Raw genomic sequence first — 21,290 nt, 5'->3', positions numbered from 1 at the left:
TCTCTTACCCCATGGAAATTCTGATACAATTCTTTTTAGAGTAATATAGTTAGCAAGGCACCCTTAGGTATGAGCTCCTATAGCCACACAGCAACTGGATCAACTGTACACATCAGAAACATGTCTCTGCTGATGCAAATAGTATGCAAAACAGAAAAGGTGCAAGGGAGAGGGGTAGAAGCAAACCTCAAAAGCAGATTAATTGCCATTTCAAAAAACAAGAGCACAAGTTTTGTATAATGTATGCCACTAAGAGCTGATGAAGAAAGTGCATTTTCAGTGACGCAAAACAATAGATCAAGATCTAATATATTTGTGAATGGCAATAGTAATATCAGCACCTTTTAGAATAGGCTGTCCAAAGAATATTTTGACTGGTACAGATAGAAAGTCCTATGGTATGGCATATACATATAGACCAATGGCAATAAACCACATAAAAATATACATCCACTGGGAATCGAGGAGGGGTGGAAAGGCCAGAGGCAACGAGGTGCTTTGATTTAGTGCATTTAGAGCAAATGCATTCTGCCTTTCAGTTTAAAGAGCATGTACACAATCAAAGACACCACTACATATTAGTCCAGTAGAGAATATCAGCAGTATAATGGCTAGACTTGTGTATTACAGATCTCAAAGATGAAGAAATTCTTTGCATAGCAGCACTGTGAGAATTGCATAAGTTCTTGCATGCTAGGAAATTTAGGCTTGGTCCAGAAATAACAAAACTAAGGGAAATGGCCTGCCTGCTGGGTTGCTGTAGATCTTCGCTAAAATGCTGTTGAAACCATTTGGATACAAAATCCCTGTTTACAGAAACAGTTTTTTAAATAGACAACTGGAGAAATAAATGGGTGCTCTGAATGCTCTGGAAAATTATATTACACTGATTGCCAATTCTTTGCTATATATAACAGCTAACTCCCTTACAGTATGTGTAATAGTGAAAGATAATTGTGTTATTGCTGGAGAACAAGCAAAGTTCACCCCTTCAGCAATATTTTAAAGATACATAAGAAGTCTATCACTAACACTGGAAAGACAAAACATTTAGTGGAAATGTACTCTGAGTTTGAGGAATGATATCCAGAGGTTTTAAAGGAAATTTTTTCCCTCTACTCCTTCTGCCTCTAGCAGAGGCTCTGAGTCAGGCCAGTTTTCTAGCCTTCAGGTAGCCTGCTATGCTGCATTTGTAAATAAGGTCTAACTGACTCTTCTCTATGTGTTTCTACCCTGCCACGCTCCTCCTTAAAAGGGTCTCAGGGAAAGATTATGGCTCCATCTCCTAATGTGAGGGAGAATGATGTTTTCTGTCAACTAAGTACCAGCCAGCTGATTCCTAGTGACATCCCCATTTCAGTGGGCAGCTGACTCTGTGTGTGCAGGGAGTTTTGCATTTATTTCAGTACTAAAGCCCATAAACATGCAATAAAAAGAGTCTTAGACTTGTTCAGAGCACAAGTAAGAAGAACATATATCTGCATTAAGACTTTAGACAGCATATGGAGGAATAATATTAAAAACCTATTTTAAAAACAGGCTTACAAAACTCACTGCTTCTATAGGTGACACTAGGATTAATAGAGAGGTCGAGTTATACTTAGATCATTAGTGGTTCTTGCATGAATGTGTGCATGTATATGTGTGTGTGTGTGTGTTGAGAGTCTCTTGCTTCAGAGCTTCCAAGGTAACTATATTTCCTTGTCAGAGATAACATGGGGGAACCTGAAAGTCCAGCAGAGCTCTTCCCCCTATAGCAAATAAGGGCAATAAAGCCATTACTATGGTTCAGTAACCACAGTTCTGGGAACTAAAAAATTCACCACAGTGCACTGGCCCTGTAATGGGTGCACTTGAAAAGAATATTTAAACGGTGTTAGAGGCAATTTTCTAAAATTGGTATGTCCAACTAGCCACCTGCAGACCAAAACCACCAGTTTTGATACTTTTGGGCATCAGAACCAATGTCTGTAATTAGACGTACACAGAAAATCTTGACAAAATGGGCTTGTCCTTGACCTATTCGTTTATTTCAAAAACCTTCTGTTCATTAAACTTACATACATCAGGGAATGTTGTAGATATTTGTTCCTTTCTCTGTTATTCAACAATGTGATATATGTCAAAGGTGATCAAAGAAACTGAAGGGAACTAAAGAAACACCTTCACGGACTAATCAAGGGAAATGCTTTCATAGTTACATACTTCAAACAAAAAGTGCACCACCATTTTTCAGAACAAAACTGCTTAGCTTTACCATGAAGGTATTTTAAAGAAGTTTTATTGCAATCAACACTGACTGAAATTAAGAACCATATTTTTTTACCTTTCTCTCATATTACCCTTTCCTCAGCCTTAGGCATTTAAAGCTGCTCAGCTACTTATGTATTTAAAAGGTCAACTTGCAAGGAATTTTGGTTTGCTAATTTCCACAGTTAGCTAGAATCTTAAGCCATGTTCCAAATTCACTATGAATCATCTCTAATTTTTCTAGTTCTAAGGAGTTTAATGGAGTGCAATCTTTAAATTAGGGCAAACAAGCAAATTTATAGTACTCTTAATTTTTCACTCAAGCACACAGATTTTTGTCTCTATCCAAACTGTATAAATTTTCTTCCAGATTTTCTGTCCTTGTATCTTTTCCAGTAATAACTTTGCAATGATCTCTGAGTAAATTTTGATGAATTGTTGATCTGTTTGAAGCCTTCATATATTGTTGTGGGATTTTCCCACCACTCACAACTAGAAAGGACCAGAAGTCTAGGTTGGGCAAATCACTCTGAGCGTGTTTTTGCCATGCAGGCAGCCACAATGGCATGATAAGGTGAGATTTATGGCTCTAATGCCTGCTCGCTCCAACACTGGCATGGCTGAACTGATATTACCATACAAGCTATATTGCTCAGAACACAGGGCCTCCTGCTTTCTCTCTCTGCAAAACCAAAGCTGTGCAGAGGAAAGAAGAATAAGGCCCTAAAAGTAAGGAAAAAGGCATGGATTCTCAACATGACTGGAGTAGGATAATAAATCACTATCAAATTAAGAACAATTAATTTTCCCTATATTGCCACATATACAAATCACTAGGAAAAAAGCCTACACTCTCTCTGAAATCCTTTTTACATTCACATAAGAAGTGCACATTAATGGATCCTGGCATGATTTTTGAAATTCCTTTGAACACACTATGTTTCTCCAAGAGAAGAAGAAAAGTTGCAAGACAAGATCAGGCTTATGTTGAAGAAGTGCTTCTTTACTCCTTTTAACCTACATGTGCTGTTTAAAGGTAACATTTATCATCATTACTGCACTATGCATCCAGCAACAGCCTAGAGAAGGGTGCAAAAATTCCAGGATGAAGGATACTGTCTTTCTGAAAGTTCAGCAAGAGTCCGGGTAGCATCCATGTTTCTTTCACGCTGTGGGAAGGAACAAGCCAGGCTCTGCACATCATTCAGATGGCCCATAATACCAAGTCAAGTGATGGCAAAAACATGCTTCCAATGCCATGTGTCTAGGATTTCGGGCACCATTGTGGTCATACCTCGATGCAATATTTCTGTACTAGATGCAGCTTGTTGCCTGAGTGCAAGTAAACGTCATAACTGACTGCCACGAGTCAGTCTGGGAGCAGTAAATTAGCAAGTGCCTCAAGCACTCTAGTCTAGGAGAAGAGTAAAAAAGGAGTGTGGCTGCAGCACTGGGAACAACAGCCCTTGTTCTCCTGTCTTGAGTGAAAGTAAACAAGTCCATTGTTACCTAACTTTGCCAAACCTCAAAGTATAATGCTAGAAGGAAAAATAAGTTTTATGGAATTGACTATATACAACCCTTCTCTTCCCTTCATAAATTGTATGTTACTTACACTAGTTGAAACTACCAAAGTGTTTACAGTATGCTATATATATAATGGCACATTTAAGCTTTTTAAAGGGATTGGAACATTTCAGGAATGTCTCTGGTGCTGAAAAAGGCTAATGCATTACAAATAATTTAATATTTTAATTCAAAAAAATATGTTTGGGTATATTGACCTAGCATCATAAGGGTTAGGAAACCCAACGAGGATGCCATGAAGCATGGCTGATGAATCAGTCAAGCTAGTCTGCTTCAGATACATATTGTGCAAGGCATTATCGCTGCAATCAGTCACAAAAATGCATATTTAGTTTTTGTACATTAAATACTACACCTGTGAACCTATGTAAAAGATATACAAAATATAAATGTCATCAGGACTGTATATTTCGAACTTTTTAAAATAAACACAAAGTATATATATATGTAGACATATAGGTTGTAATTTCAATGTCAACACTAGCACAGTTTGTCTCTTCTAAATACAGACCTGTATACTTCCTAGTCCAACACATGCACCTACGAACACATGATCATGCATACAGCTTTACGTTCTGCTGTTTGCAGAAGAGTCAGAATATACAGCACTATACATTGTTTCAAATCAAAATTGATTGGCAAATTAAGGAAGATGCCATTCAAAAGAAATTCCTTGTAAGCTACTACCAAAAAGAACAGAGAAAACCAGGGGTATAGTTATTTCATCTCAATAAAAACACTGAAGACCATGGTGATGATGACCTAAGATTCAAAATGCTTTGTCCAGCATGTGGTGGGGGTCACTCTTGGACAAGATACAACAGTGTAGAACTGGTTGCTATAACACATACCGAACACAGTTATAATGAGGCGTAGAGCTTTCACAACACCATCCAACTCAGCTCTGGGTTCAGACTACTGAGGTCTCTGACCGAAAGGAGACAGAGCAGTTATACGCCGTTCTCACAGCAGGCGGTGCTGATGGTGATCTGGATGCCCATCTGGAAGGTAAGCGTCGATTTGCTGGCCGAGCAGGCCGGGAGAAACCCTTCCCACTTGAACATTTAGCTGGCACTGATATCTAGAACACAAAGACAATTCCTTGCTTTAACAAGTTACAGCTTTTGTGGAATGCAGGGGGAATGCAGAAAGACATTTGGGGTGACCTCAGAACAGGTGGTCTGAAGCTATTAAAAGGAGCACAGTAATGCGCAGAATGCAAAAGAACAGCTATTTCTATGTATAGGGATTCTCACATCGGTTGCGGTTTAAAATATGTTGAGACAAGTGTCAGACACAAGGAAAGGTATAAAATGTTAATGCAAGCCAAAACTGATGTTCACTTCTCATTTCTTTCATTTTTGGAAGTTTTTTTGTCAATGAACACTGTATACTGTTCTAAACGTAGAACTCAGAATACCATCTTACATTACTGAACTACGATCTACATACTTTTCAGGTATTTTTTGATAGATCCTATTTCAACATTCACATCTTGCTAAGAAGAACGAACTCTGTTTCCATCAGTGCAATGTGAACCTGTTTACACTTGGCAACTAATTCAGAATGGTTATGTATTAATGCAGTGTCATGTCTACATGCAGAGCCTTATATACACAGGAAAACCAACAGATTTTGATCGTAGCTACAGTGATGTAAATTGGAAATATGAAAATAAACCAAATGCCTTATGCCCTATGTGGTTATCTACATCTTTGTGACATGAATGCTGCTGGACCTAAAATGGTACCCCCTAATCAGGCAATATTCTACACTTAGTTTGTACAGATAGAAATGACAACATGAAGTGTGAGTCTATGGAGAAAAAAAAATCCAATTGGCTTAGTAAAGTTATTCTGGGCTTACATCAAGTCAGTAAACTCAGTCATTATCTAGTCATTATTTCTTCCCTACATATTCATTGATGAAAATTTGTTTTCCTATCAAAAGTTCACTGAATGAACAAGAAATCAGAAGCTTCATGGTTTTTCTTTCTGTGCTGTAGTAAAGATGTGTCTGCTAAGCAAGATGTTGCATCACTGCAAGGCTGCCAGAAAGACATGCAGAAGAAAATCTGCACGGTCAGATTCTCAGCTGTTTAAGTCCACATAGCTCCACTGAAGTCTGTGAATTTGTGACAGTTTAAAGCATACCAGCTGACAGTCTGAACCCATTTAAGTTTCTCAGCTCTGAACACATTTGCCTGCTCTTTTCTGAGACACTAAGGAGTATATCTCTTTGTCTTCATTGTCCAAGGAGCTCTTCAGGAAAAATGATTTTTCTTTCTTTGTGGTCTTGTACAGAACCTGCAACTTACAGTGTATTTTCAAAATCATCTGTTTCTCTTTTCATTAAAAAAGAATGTTGGCAAAGACAATATTTCTAAACTTCTGCAAATAAAATTCAGCCAAACATAAACTAATTAGTCATGCCATACTCTTCTGTTTCTGTGAGCCTATGCTTGAATATATAGAAGAAGCCTGGAACTGAGATGTGACTAAGAGGAGGCCACTTTATTACTGGAAACTTTATGGAGCTACAATACCCCTTTTCATAGGCAGTTCCAAGGAAATCCTGAACTAAGCAGCACCCTGGATGCTGAAGAATGCTGTCTCAGCCCTCTAGGATTTTGACATGGCCAAGTGTGCTTAAGCCTTTTGGGAAGGCTTATGAAATAACTTGTCAGCTGAAGGAAGAAGGGAGGGAGTTAAAACCTGATTGCAGTTCTCACTAGTTCAGTCCTTGAATAACTGCACTGCAGTTAAAATCTAGCTTTACACAACAGCAGCTGAGATCAGAATCTGGCACACATCTTCACTGGTCATTCTTACTTACATGCTTCTGCCTTTCCACAACTCCTTTATCTTCAGAGGAAATATGCCTGATTGATCCAGATCTTTGCCTGAGGTGTCTATTTTTACATAAGTATTTACAATACTGTGTTAGCCTGCCTCATTTTAGAATCTGAAGCTTGGTATGAAACTGAGTTATTTTGTTCTTGCCATTCTTATGAACCTTACCTCTGGTAACTTCTGTCTCTCTTTTCCTTGCTTGAGTTGCTGCCCAATATGCCTGGCTGAATTCCTCGGAAATTCTTGCTTTCCTTGCTCAATCTGGAGCATTTCTAAATACTGACTCAATGTCTCACAACCCCCATCGCTGAATTCAGAATTTGCCCATGTCCACTTATCTTTGCAGCATTTCGCATTACATGGAGAAGTCACTGTTGATTTTTCATAGTTTTTCAAAAGCTTTTCAACAACACCATAGTTCGACCTTGAGTCAGCTGAACGCGGGCGACCGGATAAATTACTTGGTCTCCAGTCATGCTCATGAAGCATGTGCCTATAACCACTAGTATTTGGAAGCCCATTTATTTGCTTTTGTTGCCCTGCCATTCTGATAGCTTTGCTGGGGTTGCTAGTTTCTTGCTCCTTTGCTGCAGAGAATTTGGGATTTGAAACACAAGATGTATTTACAGTTTCTGTCTGGCTAATAGCAGAGTCACACAGTGGACTGCAGGGTTTGTGATCTTCTGATGCTGTTTGAGGCACCTGGTTTCCTTGCAAAGCATTGTTATGTTTATCTGTGTGAAATACAGTCCGGTTAAACTCATCGATTTTTGCTGCTAAAGTTTCATTTCTTTGGGTCCTCCCCAAAGTATACCTAGCATCTTCCAAAAGATCATTGTGCAGGGTAGCAGGGGCATAAAAGTCATTACTGTAATAAAGGCTGCTGTGAGACTTGGGATTTTGTTTCAGGTGCACCTTGTTGGTTTGGACCATATTTCCATCTGAACAACTCTTTTGGGCTGACAGTGGGGAAGGTTCACTTTTATTGTCTTTTCCAAGTTTGCCCACATCATATGCCCATGTGTTGTGGCAGAAACTTGTTGGTACATTGCACTCATTTTTGGTTACTGGTATTGCAGCAGTTACCATCACAGGACCTTTCACAGTCTGCCCTTCATTTGCACAGGCTGCTGCAGTTTCATTCTGGTTTATAGGTGAAGGATTCATCAGTTTCCTTCCACTCCTACAGTCCTGAGCCTTGCAATTGCTTTTGATGCCTGGATCTCTTACTGGTGCTTCAGAAAGCTGTACAACTGCAGAAAGTGAGTTTGTCAGGTGCCGAGAAGTGCTCCGTGGAGGAACTGGTGGAGCTTCCTTCTTTTGCCAAGGTCTGAAGTCTGTTCCTCTATCATCAGCAAGACCACCATAAGACATGTCCTTTAAAGCCCTAGTGTAGCTCATCAGATTCTTCCTATTATTATGTTCCTCTGTTTCTGAAGTCTGTGATTCATTGCTGGACACGTGGTTCATCTCAGGCAGAATAACTGTGTTTTGGGTTTCCTCAAATTCCCCCAGGAAAGGAAGTGACTTCATTCTGGAAATAAAAGGAGAGGTGTTTTAGGGATGAGCAATAAGGGTATTCCCCCAGGGGACCTCAGCATGGATTCATTCTCCCCGTGAGCAGATGTTTTAACACTGGCTGCTTAAAAAGATTTGGGAGCAGTTTTGCTGCAGCTGATACACCCAGCATATTTGGAACACACATGAAGAATTTGAAGAAAGCTCAACAAAGGCAATCTTGTACTCCTTTCCTTTGACACTAAAATTATTTTTCTGAATTTTTGTAGATGATTGCTTGTTTTCTTACCTATCCTACAGCAAGGACAGTGGGATCTTGTGAGTTCTCATGACTCTGGTGAGAGTCTACCTGACTATGAACTGAATGAAGAAAGCTTTAGGACATCATAATGCATCCCTTGTGTAGGTTTTCTAACATTACACATGATCGTACAAATGTGTCTTTTGAGACCTGTTCAAAAATCACCTTTCTCAGCCAGGATTTAGAAACTACGCATCAGCTATGAATATATTTGCTTTAAAGATACAAACCTTTAAAGATACTAACCCAGCTACAATAATAAATTACTGACAGACAGCTAACTGATTGCATGGGGGAGTGTAAAAAGTCCCTCTGCTCTTTGGGAGCATCTGAGAAGAGCTTGCCATGATGCAGACTTCTATGGGGTCTCAGCATAGCTGAAACATAGCCTTTCTCAGTCTCTTTCATGGTGTGCACCCTGTCACACCACGGGTTCAGTCTTACCTTCTGAGAATTTCTGCACAACTTGAGAGGAAGGCTGGTGTTTAGCTTGCTAAAGGAGACCATGAACATGGAATTTTTAACAGGTGGCAGAATTTGCCATACATTTCAGGGTCTGGTTTACCATCTTTCCATTAGTAGAGACGTATGGTTATTCTTCCTCCTCTTGCCTTCTTTGCACTCTTGGATTGTCAGTCACTGAAACATCCCCCACACTTAAGACTAGATCTGCACTTAATGTAAGAAACCTCCCAGCCCAACAAACCCATACAGTGTTGTGTAGAACCAAATGGAAATGGGACCAGGGCAGACAGAAATATCTGTTCACTTTTCCAATCCTCTATATAGCCATTAGAAACAGGTACAATTTCATCTCATATAAATACTAATTTTATTTTGTAGGTTCTATAGATAAACTCCATTTTGCTAGTAAAACATGCCCTTGTATCATATTTCAGTATATTTCATTTGAATGTTTTATGCTGAGCACTGAAACACTGGGAGGATAGGAACTGCCCAACTCCTAACAAATTCAATAGCAAACACCCCTTCAAAGTGAACAGGAGCACAGCCTCATTATTCATTTTCTTCCTCTAATATAAAGAGTCCAAATATGTTTTTACCTTCTGTGGTTGGACTTCTTTCGAATTTCCTCTTGATAGCTGCATAATTCTTCACTGACTCTGGCAAGTTCTTTAAGAGCCTTTATAAATATAAAAACAGTCCTTTAATATAAGCCTTTTAAATGGTATCCCCAGAATTATTTTGAAGCTTGTGGTGATTTGCATTTAAGACTCACAGCAGAGGAAAGTAGCACAAGGAAAGATATAAAAATGCCCCCAGGTTATGAATGGAGGTAAAGAGCATGCTGTTAACACATTTAAACAGTGAGAAGACACTCATCAGTAGCAAACCAAGGAGGAAATAGAGACAGTGCCTGGCTGGAATGCTAAAATCAGGGAGATCAGTTCTTCAGGTTAACCTGGCAGGCCAAAGCCCTCAGTATTTTCCTCACCCTTGTAACTGAAACTTGCTCATACTTTACTTACTACATTGAGATCACCAATATAATTCTTGGCATTTTTCTTGGAAGTTTTGATGCTGAGGCTGTCTTCAGGTTCCTCACGGTTCTCAAAGGCCAGATTGTCCATTAACAGAGTATTGTTTCTGCTCTTGGATCTGGTTTCTTTACATTCGTGTCCTGTTTTACTGGGCAAACTCCCTTTTTCCATCCTGTCATTTGCCACATTGTGTTGATAGTTCAGCTCCGCTGTGTCAGTCTCTTCCAAAGTAGGGGAATGCATGGACAGCTGCAGCATCTTGCTCTGAATAGCCTTATTATCATGGACGTTCATATTGCTCTCCCTTCTAAGTTTTACCTCCTGGTAAAGCTGAAAAAACAATAGAACCTTCTATTAAATCATGGTACTGTGATGAACTTTATGGTAAAAGAACATATTCATCTTCTGTTTTGAACGATGCTTCACTCAGTAGCACCAAGTAGAAAGATTTTATACATGTGTTAGTAGAAAAGTGTGATAGTTCACAGACGGTTATTGTCACAGGTTGAGGAAAGGGCTGTTACAATCACAAACTCTTTGCCATGGTTTTAATGTATGGCTTGCACCCGTAGGATGGGATTGGAAGAGATCTCACGAGGTCAATGGCCCTGCCTTAAGCCAGAAGCTGTATCGTTGTCTTTCAAGTAATATCAGCATACTATGTAGTGGACAACCCTGATCTGATGGATGGGGAATGTGAGGGAATGTGAGGGAATGTGAGGGAGGAAGACTACTCTGGCTATGTTACAGCCTGTTAAAGTATATTAGTTTAAGGAGGGGAAGTGAATTCTCATCACATAGCGCACCATCTGCACTAGAGACTGCACCAGACTCCTCTGGTTCTCAGGCAAGTGGAATTCTTCCCTATGACTGGAGTGACAAATCAGTACTGCAGAATGGTATTATTTGGCAATGTGCTGTCACTCTCTTATCTTCTCTCATGCTATCTGCTGAGATCCAGTGGCTTCATTAGTAAATGAAAAGGTGTTAATTCCTGTCATCCAGCACATTCAAGTTAGGGAACTGTGATAAATTATATATTAGAAAAAATAGCAACATCATAAAAACCTCTTCTGCTTACAGTATCATTTCCAGTGCCAAGAATCCCACGGCTCTTTATAAACATTCATTCTTAACTTGCTTTTATGAAGAAAGCACAGAGCAGGCACCTCTGAACAGCCATCTGCCTGCTCTCTTGCAGTACACAAGGCCATCACAACAGCTTTTGGAAGGACAGTGAAAAAGAATAACAACATGAAGAACATGTGGCCATTTCATGGGTAGTGCTGTGGATTAGAAGTATTCTCACATTCAGACTTGACACTTGATCTCATCCTGGACTTTCAGATTTCACTCCCAAAGCCCAGCTATTGATGGAACCTGAGGGCTGAACTTCGTAATGTCCAAGAAATGAGGGCCTCATATGGACTCAGCATAGCAGTAAGAAGGAAGGATACCACCTCATAACTCAATGATATCATCTCCTAAACCACATAAGTCTTCCTGGAGGAATCCAGGAATTAAGTTAGGTTTTGGTGAGTTAGAGAAAACTACCAAATAAAAATACAAGCTGATAAGGTAGCGCAAGTTTTATTGAGGAAATCCCTCTAGAGATGATGTAATTTAAAAGGTATCTCCCCTTTTCTCCAGCCATGTGGCTTTTGGCGAAGAAATGCCAGGTAACTGAAATCAAGGGCAGCTATAGACACAGCCTAAGAGGGGACCTTAGGATACTGATAACCTTGTGGTATCATCTGCAGTTTTGTCTGGTCCTGCAGTACCCAGCGATTTGCCTCGTTATCTTCTCCTCAGCCTCATTCCATTCTTTACCTCTTTTTCTGTCTCTGTCATGCTTTCCTAACCGATATGCTAATAAAGAACATGGAAAAAACATGGTCTTCGCTGCCATTGTCAGGACTACTAATAGCCAGAATACCTTTTGTGCTGGTTTTGGCTGGGATGGGGTTAACTTTCTTCATAGCAGCTAGTATGGGGCTGTGTTTTGGATTGTATGGGGCTGTGTTTTGGATTTGGGCTGGAAACAATGTTGATAAAGCAGGAATGTTTTAGTTACTGCTGAGCAGGGCTCACACAGCACCAAGGCCTTTTCTGCTCCTCACCCCACCCCACCAGCGAGTGGGCTGGGGGTGCACGGGAAGTTGGGAGGGAACACAGCCGGGACAGCTGACCCCAACTGACCAAAGGGATATTCCATACCATATGACATCATGCTCAGTATATAAAGCCGGGGGAGGAAGAAGGAAGGTGGGGATATTCGGAGTAATGGCGTTTGTCTTCCCGAGCAACCGCTACGCGTGATAGAGCCCTGCTTCCCTGCAGATAGCTGAACACCTGCCTGCCGATGGGAAGTGGTGAATTAATTCCTTCTTTCGCTTTGCTTCTCCGCGCAGTGTTCTTTTGCTCTACCTATTAAACTGTTTTTATCTCAGCCCACGAGTTTTCTCACTTTTACTCTTCTGGTTCTCTCCCCCACCCCACCTGGGGGGAGTGAGTGAGCGGCTGTGTGGTGCTTAGTTGCCGGCTGGGGTTAAACCACGACAGTCCTTTTCACAATACATTACTGTCATTCCAAAACAGCTCATATACCTAAAAAACCTGAAATCCAACTACACACACAGATCACATTACTAACTTTTGAAGCACTCTCACCTTGGCAGTGAAATTAGGTAAGACTGCACAGAAATGTCCTAACACAAAAGACAAAATGTGGAAAAGACTATCATACCAAAGTCTGCAAGAACTGCAGGTGAAATATAAAAGAGCTGACATTATGGAGTTATGCTGCAAGCTGGTTTAACAGGCAGTGTATGGCTGCAATTCATTTGGCTCTGATCATTTTCCTTCTCATACTTTCATGTGAGCAATCTCTGCCATACATTCCTGTGTTGCTCAGCCACAGGACGGCATTGGCAGAGAGCAAGCAAAGCTACTCCATGTGTATATTAGAATGAAAAAAGTGGAAACCTCAGTGGTGAACAAACTTGCTTCTATATGTTGCCAAGGCAGATTCAATTTATGCATTACAGAGTGCCAGAGGGTTCTGCTGCAGGGACAATTTGAGGATAAAAGAACAATAAATAATTACCTTCACTATTTCTGGAAGGAGATGCATTAGAAATGACAGGGAGTGAGTGTTTCTTAGTATGTGTAAACACAAGCGGTGTCAGGACTTTCATGCTATTTACTGTAGCTGTTTTCTCTACTAAAAGCTGTCCATAAATGGAGCAGGTTCTAGCCAGAATGATTCTACATCATGCAGCATTTGATGTATGACGTTCTTTTTAATATTACCCAGCACACCTGTGCCATCAAATTCCTTTTTGCTGGAGAATTATGATACCTAGATTTTTTGTTACTAAATATGCTTTTTCCTAAACCCCATATATACAGTTGTTCAGCATGTACTTGAAAAAAGCACGTATAATATAAGCAGTGTGGCTCATGCCCAGCAGAACTGGCAGCGGTATATACGGGCAACAATATCACAGCAAACTTCACGCAAAGTGACATTTAACCTCCTGCTTTGCATTCATGACTATTAAATGAGCAATTGCAAATACTGCTTAACCCCAGGCTTTGCATCCTACCATCAGCTATTAGAAACTTCCAGTGACAGATAAGAAACAGGATATAATTCAGAAAAAAAATACACTGAAGTGACCCTTAGTCACTTCACTGCAAGTGAAAACATTAGTGTTCAGAGTTTTGTTTAAAAGTACCTCTTCTATTTTCTTCTGCATGACCTTCCATTGACATTCCCATTCTTTCCTTTCATTGTCAAATCTCTCCAACAATTCCATCTTCTCTTTATTCCAGTTCCTCTCAGTATTCTCCAGTTGTTTACGCAGGTCCATGGTTACAGTCTGTGTAACAGCAAGAAGATAGCTCTGCTTTTTTTCTTTCTTCCCTGAATGTTTCCTGGAAGTTTATCAGAATAAGTCTTACTTGTGTTTGATTCTAGCTTTCAGGGAAAAAAACAACCAAGCAAACCCCCAAAATAATTAACTGAAATGTGCTTGCAGGAAACAGCATCACACGATTGCATGATATATATCTGGAGTGTGACTGGACTATGGACGAACTAAGCAGTATAGGACACAAACCCAAGGGCAGAGAAGCGCAATCTGGAAAGGGGAGGAGGGACACACATCCAGCATCGTAGAATTCAGGAATGTCTGCCACAGCAGGCTCTGTACCGTGGCCACTTTGCATCTTTGCCATTACTCTTCACTATAAACCTGCTTTCAATGAATTCGAGTCTGCATGATACTGAATGGCACTTCAGAACCTTGGGATCCTGCAATGTCTGCCCTTGAGGGTGAAAGCTATTTTTACGTTTGTTCAAAAGACAACTGCAAGTGTAAAGGCATCATGTTTGCTCATGCACTCCTTCCACACGTGCATGTAGCACAACAAAGACTGTGACATTCTTTTGGCAATTGAAGACTATAAACTTGATACATGCAGAAAATTCTCATGGCTGTATGAATGCTTTAGAATACATGAAGGAGAACAGGACATGAAAGTTAATAACAGGTAACGAACATAAATATACAGTAGGAAGCATCATTCTACTATATAAAGGACTATAGGTCACTATAAAGAGTTTATTTTGAATTTACAAATCTAAATCTATAAATGTTAGTTCCAGGACCAGCATAGGGAAAACTAGAAACTATTCTTAAATCACACTAACTCATATGTAGTTCAAAACCTTGCTCAGAATATTTAACTAATTCTTGCTCAGAATATTTAACTGATTTGTGCTTCATTTTTTCCTTCCCCTTCAGAAGTCTTTAGTATCTTAGTATCTGTGAATGAAAAATTATTAATTGAACCACTAAATATGTATATTTTAAGGGAAATATTTGGGATCTGCTCATCTGACTTTGGAGCAAAACAGTTACAGATTTTATGGGCCCGGTGTTCCTCTTGCTTTCTTAGGCTTTACAATAGAAACTCCACTACCATCAGCACATCTAATATGCCAGAAAGGCCGAAATAACACCCATTCATCCAGTTACAATGGCTCCTGTGGTATAATGGCTGGTACACACACATTCATACTTGAGTTTGTTAACTTCGGGTCTCAAAACCAGCTGTTGCGTTACTTAGGTGGACATGGAATCTAGTTCTAGTCACAAAATGCCTCTGCATTGCTTTGGTGTCCTGCCAGAAACCAGTGTATGGGCAGGTAAATGAATTATCAGAGAGTTAGCTAGGGGTAAGCCCAGTTTACCTTCCTGGAATTTGTTCATTTCCCTGACTGATGGTCAGTGATTTGTCAACTCACAGGAACTGCCCATTTTATCGCCCACATCTTCTTTGATATAGTGAAAATTCATTCTTGAGCTTCACGCAAAGTTCTTCCCCATCCTGTATTTTATTGGACAAGTCTTGTTGATCCAGCTGTGGCTACTGTGTAATCACTGCTTACGAGTGTCCGCATTATTTCAGCTGTTTCAGCTGACTGGGAAGCTGATGCCAAACTTGGAGTCAGCTTCTTTCATGAACAAGTAAGCAGAAGAGCTCAGCTGAAGCCCAGTGGGTTACTCAGGTCTTTGGGTCATAAGAAGTCCTGCTACAGGATCTCTCAAGTGACAGCCATCATGGGCCCAATCCTAACTCAGGGGTTGGAAAACTGTTTACCCCAAGCAATTCTGGACAGTGGACTTGGAGAACAAGCTGACTGTTCTTCCATCATCTCTGTCAGCCCATTTCACAACGGTGTAACCATGTCACCATGTAATGTGGTATTGGAGTTTACTCTTTCAAACTCTGACTCACACCTGCCTTGGAGCTCTGAAATGGCCCTCAACTATCTACAAACAGATTTAAGACCCTTATTCTTCCACCTGCCTAAAAACATACAGGGCAGCTTTACAAAAACATAAAACTACCTGAAACTAAGAGCTGCTTAGGGAAGGCAGCCAGGCTAAAGAAACTGCACTTCTCCAGGCAAACGTTTCAGCTTTGTGCCAGACTTCAGTAAGTGTTGACCAAAAACAACTTATAAAAAAATTCCACTGCACTTAAGACCTGTTGCAATCTAAATATCTATTGCTAATGAACTTTAAAACCATTTCAATACTTTCTCACTTTGCTAATTCAAAGGTTGCAACTTTTAGTCATTTGCTTTTTTCTTTTTTTTGGACAACATTTATGTCTTTATAACCTTTCAAGACATCTCTGAGAAATAAAGAAAAGTCGACTCTCTGCTCCACTAGAATTCTTCAAATACATGTCAGAAAGAAATAGAAAAACCGTATGAATGCTGTAAAGTCATGAATAAGACAGGCAGGCATAATCTGCCTAAATGATCTTGTATAAATGGTGATTTTCTAGCGCACTATTAGTAATAATGACCATGCTTCAATCAGCAGCATATTACTAGAAAGAAGGTCAATACTATATAGCATATTTTTTTTGCACATACAAGAATAGATATATAAAATGTACTCCTTTCAAGCATGCATATAGCATTGAAAAGGCCCCTGATGGGAACTACTATTGCCATGTTTGCATTCATCATAACAATTTCCAAGTTGTTTCATATAGGACTCTGATTATAAAGAGTTTGGAGACCATCAAAATGAAATCAAGTCATGGAAGAGGTTAGTTACAGAAGTTACAGATAGTCACTTGTAGCTCTAAGAGCCACAAAAAGCTTGTATTGCTTCTTATGCTTCTCCAGTTTCCTCTTGACATAAATTCTGAAAAGAAAACTCATGTTTATTGATGTTAGTAGCTGGATGACCATACAGTTTTGCTGCTATTGTACAGTGGATAAATTCCTCACAGTGTTTTAACTCCTATTTCTGTGACTTTCCCCTTTTTTTTCCTTGGTGGTGGTTTGTTGTTTTTTTTTTTTTTTTGGGGGGGGGGGGGGGGGGGCTGGTTTTTTGCTTGTTTTTTCCCTACTAGCATTAAAATCCAATTTGTAGTCCTGGTAGTATACCCTCTATCTGTATAGTGCACCAAGATGTTCCCATAGGTATTTCACATGGCTTAAGCAAACCAAAGGGATGTAAAATGCCACATTATAATTTGCTGTGTGGATCAGAACAGTATCTGTGCTCTTGCAGTATTGGCACTTTCTGCATGTCCTAGACAAGGTCAGAAGCTCATTACAGCAATCAAATTCAAGCAAATAATCAATTTTGTTTACATCAGCTGCATTTTCCCTTAACTTTTCCTTTAGCCCTTCCTCCTCTCAAGCAGAAAAATGTTTTAAACAACTATTTAATGTTAATGTTATTATTTCCCCTTGTCTTACCTGTGCCCTTTCTATCCACATATTAAAAATGCAAAATAGCTTGCAACCAACCTCTATCAACATCTGAAAATAATCTGCAGTGACATCAGCTGAGTTGTTATTTTTCAACAGCTATTAATTAGATTGGATGTGCACAACCATTCAGATACACAAATCTTCCCTTGATTTTACAGAAAAAAATCACAATTAAATAAAATTTCCAACAAAGTGCTGTATTTTGGATAACGAAGGCAATTGTAAATGTATGTATTTGTTCAATTATAAAAGTGTGCCATGTGTCACATTACTGTGCACTTTATACATAAAAAGAAACTACAATTGAGTGAGAGAGTGAAAGAGAGAGGGGAAAGAAAAAAGAGAGAAATGAGAGAGAGAAAGAGTGAAAGAAAGAAAGAGGAAAAAAGGAAGGAAGGAAGAAAGAAGGGAGGGAAGGAAGAAAGAAAGAAAGAAAGAAGGAAGGAAGAGAGAGAAAGAAAGAGAGAGAGAAAGAAGGAAAGAGACTCGAGTGCTCACAATGCTACCTGTCATCCCTGTTCTGTCGATACATTGGTGCCTGCTCTGAAGAAACTGACTGAACTAATGAAGAGTCTTTCTCTAAGAATAAAGACCATGTGTAATACACATGAACATCACATTACATATAAATAACATTAGAGAGATGTTTAAGTAACTGTTTGCCACATTAGTAATTTGTTTTCTTTTTTAATCTTAACTGTTCAAAACCACTGATTTAAAATAAACCGTAACCATACCTTTCATGGAATAAGAAATCCTGTAGAAGTTTTTCAGTCCATTTCTAAACAGCAGTGAAAGCAATGAAATGCATAGCTAGCTGGGATCCAGTTCTGCGAATCTTGATCTTTAAAAGAAATAAGAAAGCTAAGCAAGACACAACCTTTCAACTAGGGCAGCATTTGCAACTCTCTTTAAATAACTCTGCAACTTTTGTAAACTGAAAAACAGTTCCGTTCAGCATCATCCCAGCAGCTGGCTTCCACGTGACGTCAGTGCACGGAGGATGGTTTTAAAGCCATCTCTTCCAACCCCCAGCTCTGTAACTTTATATCTCCTCATATTTTGTGTAAACAACTCCAAGTCCAGGACTTTTTTAGGTTTTATAGTGCAGTCCAGTCTTTAAAGCTTGCCAAAGCAGCCAGTGTTAATATTAAAGCTATGACAATAGGCAATTTTAGGTTTCTTTTATTAGCGTACATGTTGTAAAGGAAGATTCTTTGCTGCCTTCCAGACCCAGTTTTCAGGGTTATATTTTTTAGCGTGGTCATTTTGAGCTTTGCAACTTGATCCTCATAAACTGCTTTGTAAAAGGAGTTTGTTTAAAGCAGCATTTTTCTTGGGTAACAGCTATCTTAAAGAGCTAAAAGCAAACCACTCCTCCCTAAAATCTTTTTCTGTATTCTAAATATGCTATCACTTATCAAGTGCAGAATTACTGGGCACTGTGTAATCTTACTGTCTTGCATGCTGGGAATGGTCATAATGGTTTCTCTGGGTTATACCCAAATATTCCCGCTACTTCGTAAGGTTTCTGGATCAGGTTCTCCAGTCTGTTAAGATACTTTGCGTCTCAGCAAAGTGCTTGAAATTGGATGGAGAATCTCCCTTGCGCAGGGAAACTCATCCCTGGCATAAGGCTAGCAAGGACGGTCCAAAACCACCTCAGCCTGGATTTAAAGCACTGGGAGGACCCATAGCAAGTGTCGGCATGGGGTAAGGGAAGGGAGCGTATGTGACAAAAACGATCCAGCAAGTGAAAGTCCATGGGAGATCCTGAAGCCCGCATAGCGAAATTTAGCTGCTCCCCCTGCTGAGCTGCTTGCACAAGGAGCTCCGCTTGCTCCTTGCATCTCTGCCCACCACAGTAACTCTCCTGTTGCACTATGTGTTAAATTGCTTTCATCTGGCACATTGAGACACACCCCTGGGCAGAAGCTTCACACAAATACCAATGCCCTGCCAGGTACTTGTGCTTGGATCTGTCTGTGGACAGTGACTGAGACCACCCATAGTCAGAAAATTCACATTTCGTTGAACATTTGTCCCCACATGTACCTGGAGAAGGGCCACAAAGTACTTGACTCATGCAGCATAAAACTCTGGACAAATTCTGCTATCAAATGGCTGTCTTCAAATGCACTAAGCAGGAGTGATGTATATTTTTGTGGGCAGAGCAGCTGATGACAACAGGATCAGTGAGATGAAGGACACGATATGAGGATTCACACATCCTTTGCTTCATCAGCACTCTTCTCTTTAGAACAATAAGGTTTTATCTGTGATAAAATCCATGCACAGCATAAAGATTTTTAGCTCTGGGTGCATTTTATAGTAAACAGCAAAGCAGGTTTCAGGGAAAACACATTTTTTCTCCTTATACAGTCTAGCTGTAGGTCTCAGTGAATACATCACTGGGGTGCTTATTCTGCTCCCACATAACAAATACTGACACTTGGGCTATTTGTGAAAATTTCAAAGGTGATCTAAAAATTGAACAAAGATGCCCAAGTACACAACTGAATGTTCCTGAAGAAAATCCCCAGACTCTAAACTCTGACAATTTAAAAATTCCCTGTTCATAAAGCAACAGTGTGACTTTCTTTTGGGAGGTTACATCCCAACATGCCAGCTGACATGGCTGGGAGTGAAGCCCGAGTGCCTGGGAGCAGAACTGAGCCCACAGCTGGAGGCTGGGTGCCACAGCGTTGCCTCCTCCCTGAAGCCAGCACAGGTGCATCACTGCAAATGAAGACAGACTCTGAAGACATGTTCTTTTACTCTTATCCATCAACATAGGCTATTATTCTACTGTCTTTAATATTGCTAACTCAATGCCCCTCATCTTGTTATGCAAACTCTTTGAAGTAAAACACAGTAAAATTAAAGAAAACAATGGACTAAATCCCAGGCTTGAGTTTTCACTCAGGCAAAATCCTACATTTCTGTCAGTGTGAGGAATTAGAAATGTGTGAGACTGAGGGGCTCATTAGGAGACAAGAGCTGGAACCCACTCATAGGTCAAAGGGCCATGTTAAACTCATCCTAATATGGGAAAGGCAGAGAAAAGTTGGGACAAAGAAAACATGAAGCGAGCTCTAAAAACCTCGGCTCGTTGCTCCGGACACCCTTAAGTGTAGCAGTAGTGACTTTTGCTTTTGAGGAAAAAGGTTATCCGAGAGACTGTCCCTGCTACAACAGCAGCAGACAGGGCAGCAAATGTGGCTTTCTGGCCTCTGGCACAGGCAAAATAAGCAGGAAGGCTATTGCAGGTTTATTACATCCGACACACTGCTTCCACAGGCAAAGTGTTCTTTGTCCATACCTGGTATCAGCTCTGCTTGTGTTACAAGTCAGCACCTCAGCATAAAAGGTGCAAGGGCATTTTAAACAAGCCCTCTGCTAAATTTCTCTTCACCACGCAAGACTGAAGACAAAGGAGCCCAAGTTTCAGCATGGGCTATAATCTGATTATATAGTCAGGGTAGTGTGTATTCCGGTTAACAGTCTGTGCTCAAGACCATTTTAGAGCATCTTCAGTTCTGCTGTACTAGCTTGGTTATGGCACACCCATTTTGCTATATGTCCACATTAATTCGGTAACAAGAAGAAAGGACAGCACTGCTGTTACTGTAATCAGCCCAACCACAACATCAGATTCCTGAATGATGTACACCTTGATAATCCTGGCAAATAGATCTCAGGAGCGGATATAAAAATTAGGAAACGGGCAGAAGGGAACACAAATTCTGTCTCCTCTTACTATTGTGCACTTCTGCAATAGTGCACAACTACAGTGGAGGAATAGAGCCAACAAAGCATTACGCCATGTCACTTCTCCAAGGTTACATTGGAAATCGGTGGCAGATACTTTAGATGTTTACTTTAAATAGAGCCACTGTAATTTTCCCCATAGGCAACTGCATGTGTAATGGCAAAAGTTGGGTTTGAATATCACATCCCCTGGCATT

General features: G+C 40.1%; 1 protein-coding gene across 1 annotated transcript; it reads right to left on the bottom strand.

Annotated features, from left to right (window-relative positions):
- Positions 1-4,747: 4,747 nt before the first annotated feature.
- On the bottom strand, positions 4,748-13,900 carry KIAA0408 (KIAA0408 ortholog). Its single transcript, XM_009816864.2, has 5 exons — positions 13,751-13,900; positions 9,999-10,340; positions 9,573-9,652; positions 6,858-8,223; positions 4,748-4,918 (listed from the first exon to the last, which is right to left on the bottom strand). Exons 1-5 carry the CDS (start codon positions 13,883-13,885, stop codon positions 4,748-4,750), a joined length of 2,094 nt encoding a protein of 697 aa, XP_009815166.1. The 5' UTR covers positions 13,886-13,900.
- Between the last annotated feature and the right edge of the window lie 7,390 nt (positions 13,901-21,290).

This window comes from Gavia stellata, chromosome 2, assembly GCF_030936135.1.
Source record: "Gavia stellata isolate bGavSte3 chromosome 2, bGavSte3.hap2, whole genome shotgun sequence".
Taxonomy (NCBI): Eukaryota; Metazoa; Chordata; class Aves; order Gaviiformes; family Gaviidae; genus Gavia; species Gavia stellata.
Note: the sequence above shows the minus strand (reverse complement) of the source record. Positions and strands in the feature narration are given on the sequence as shown.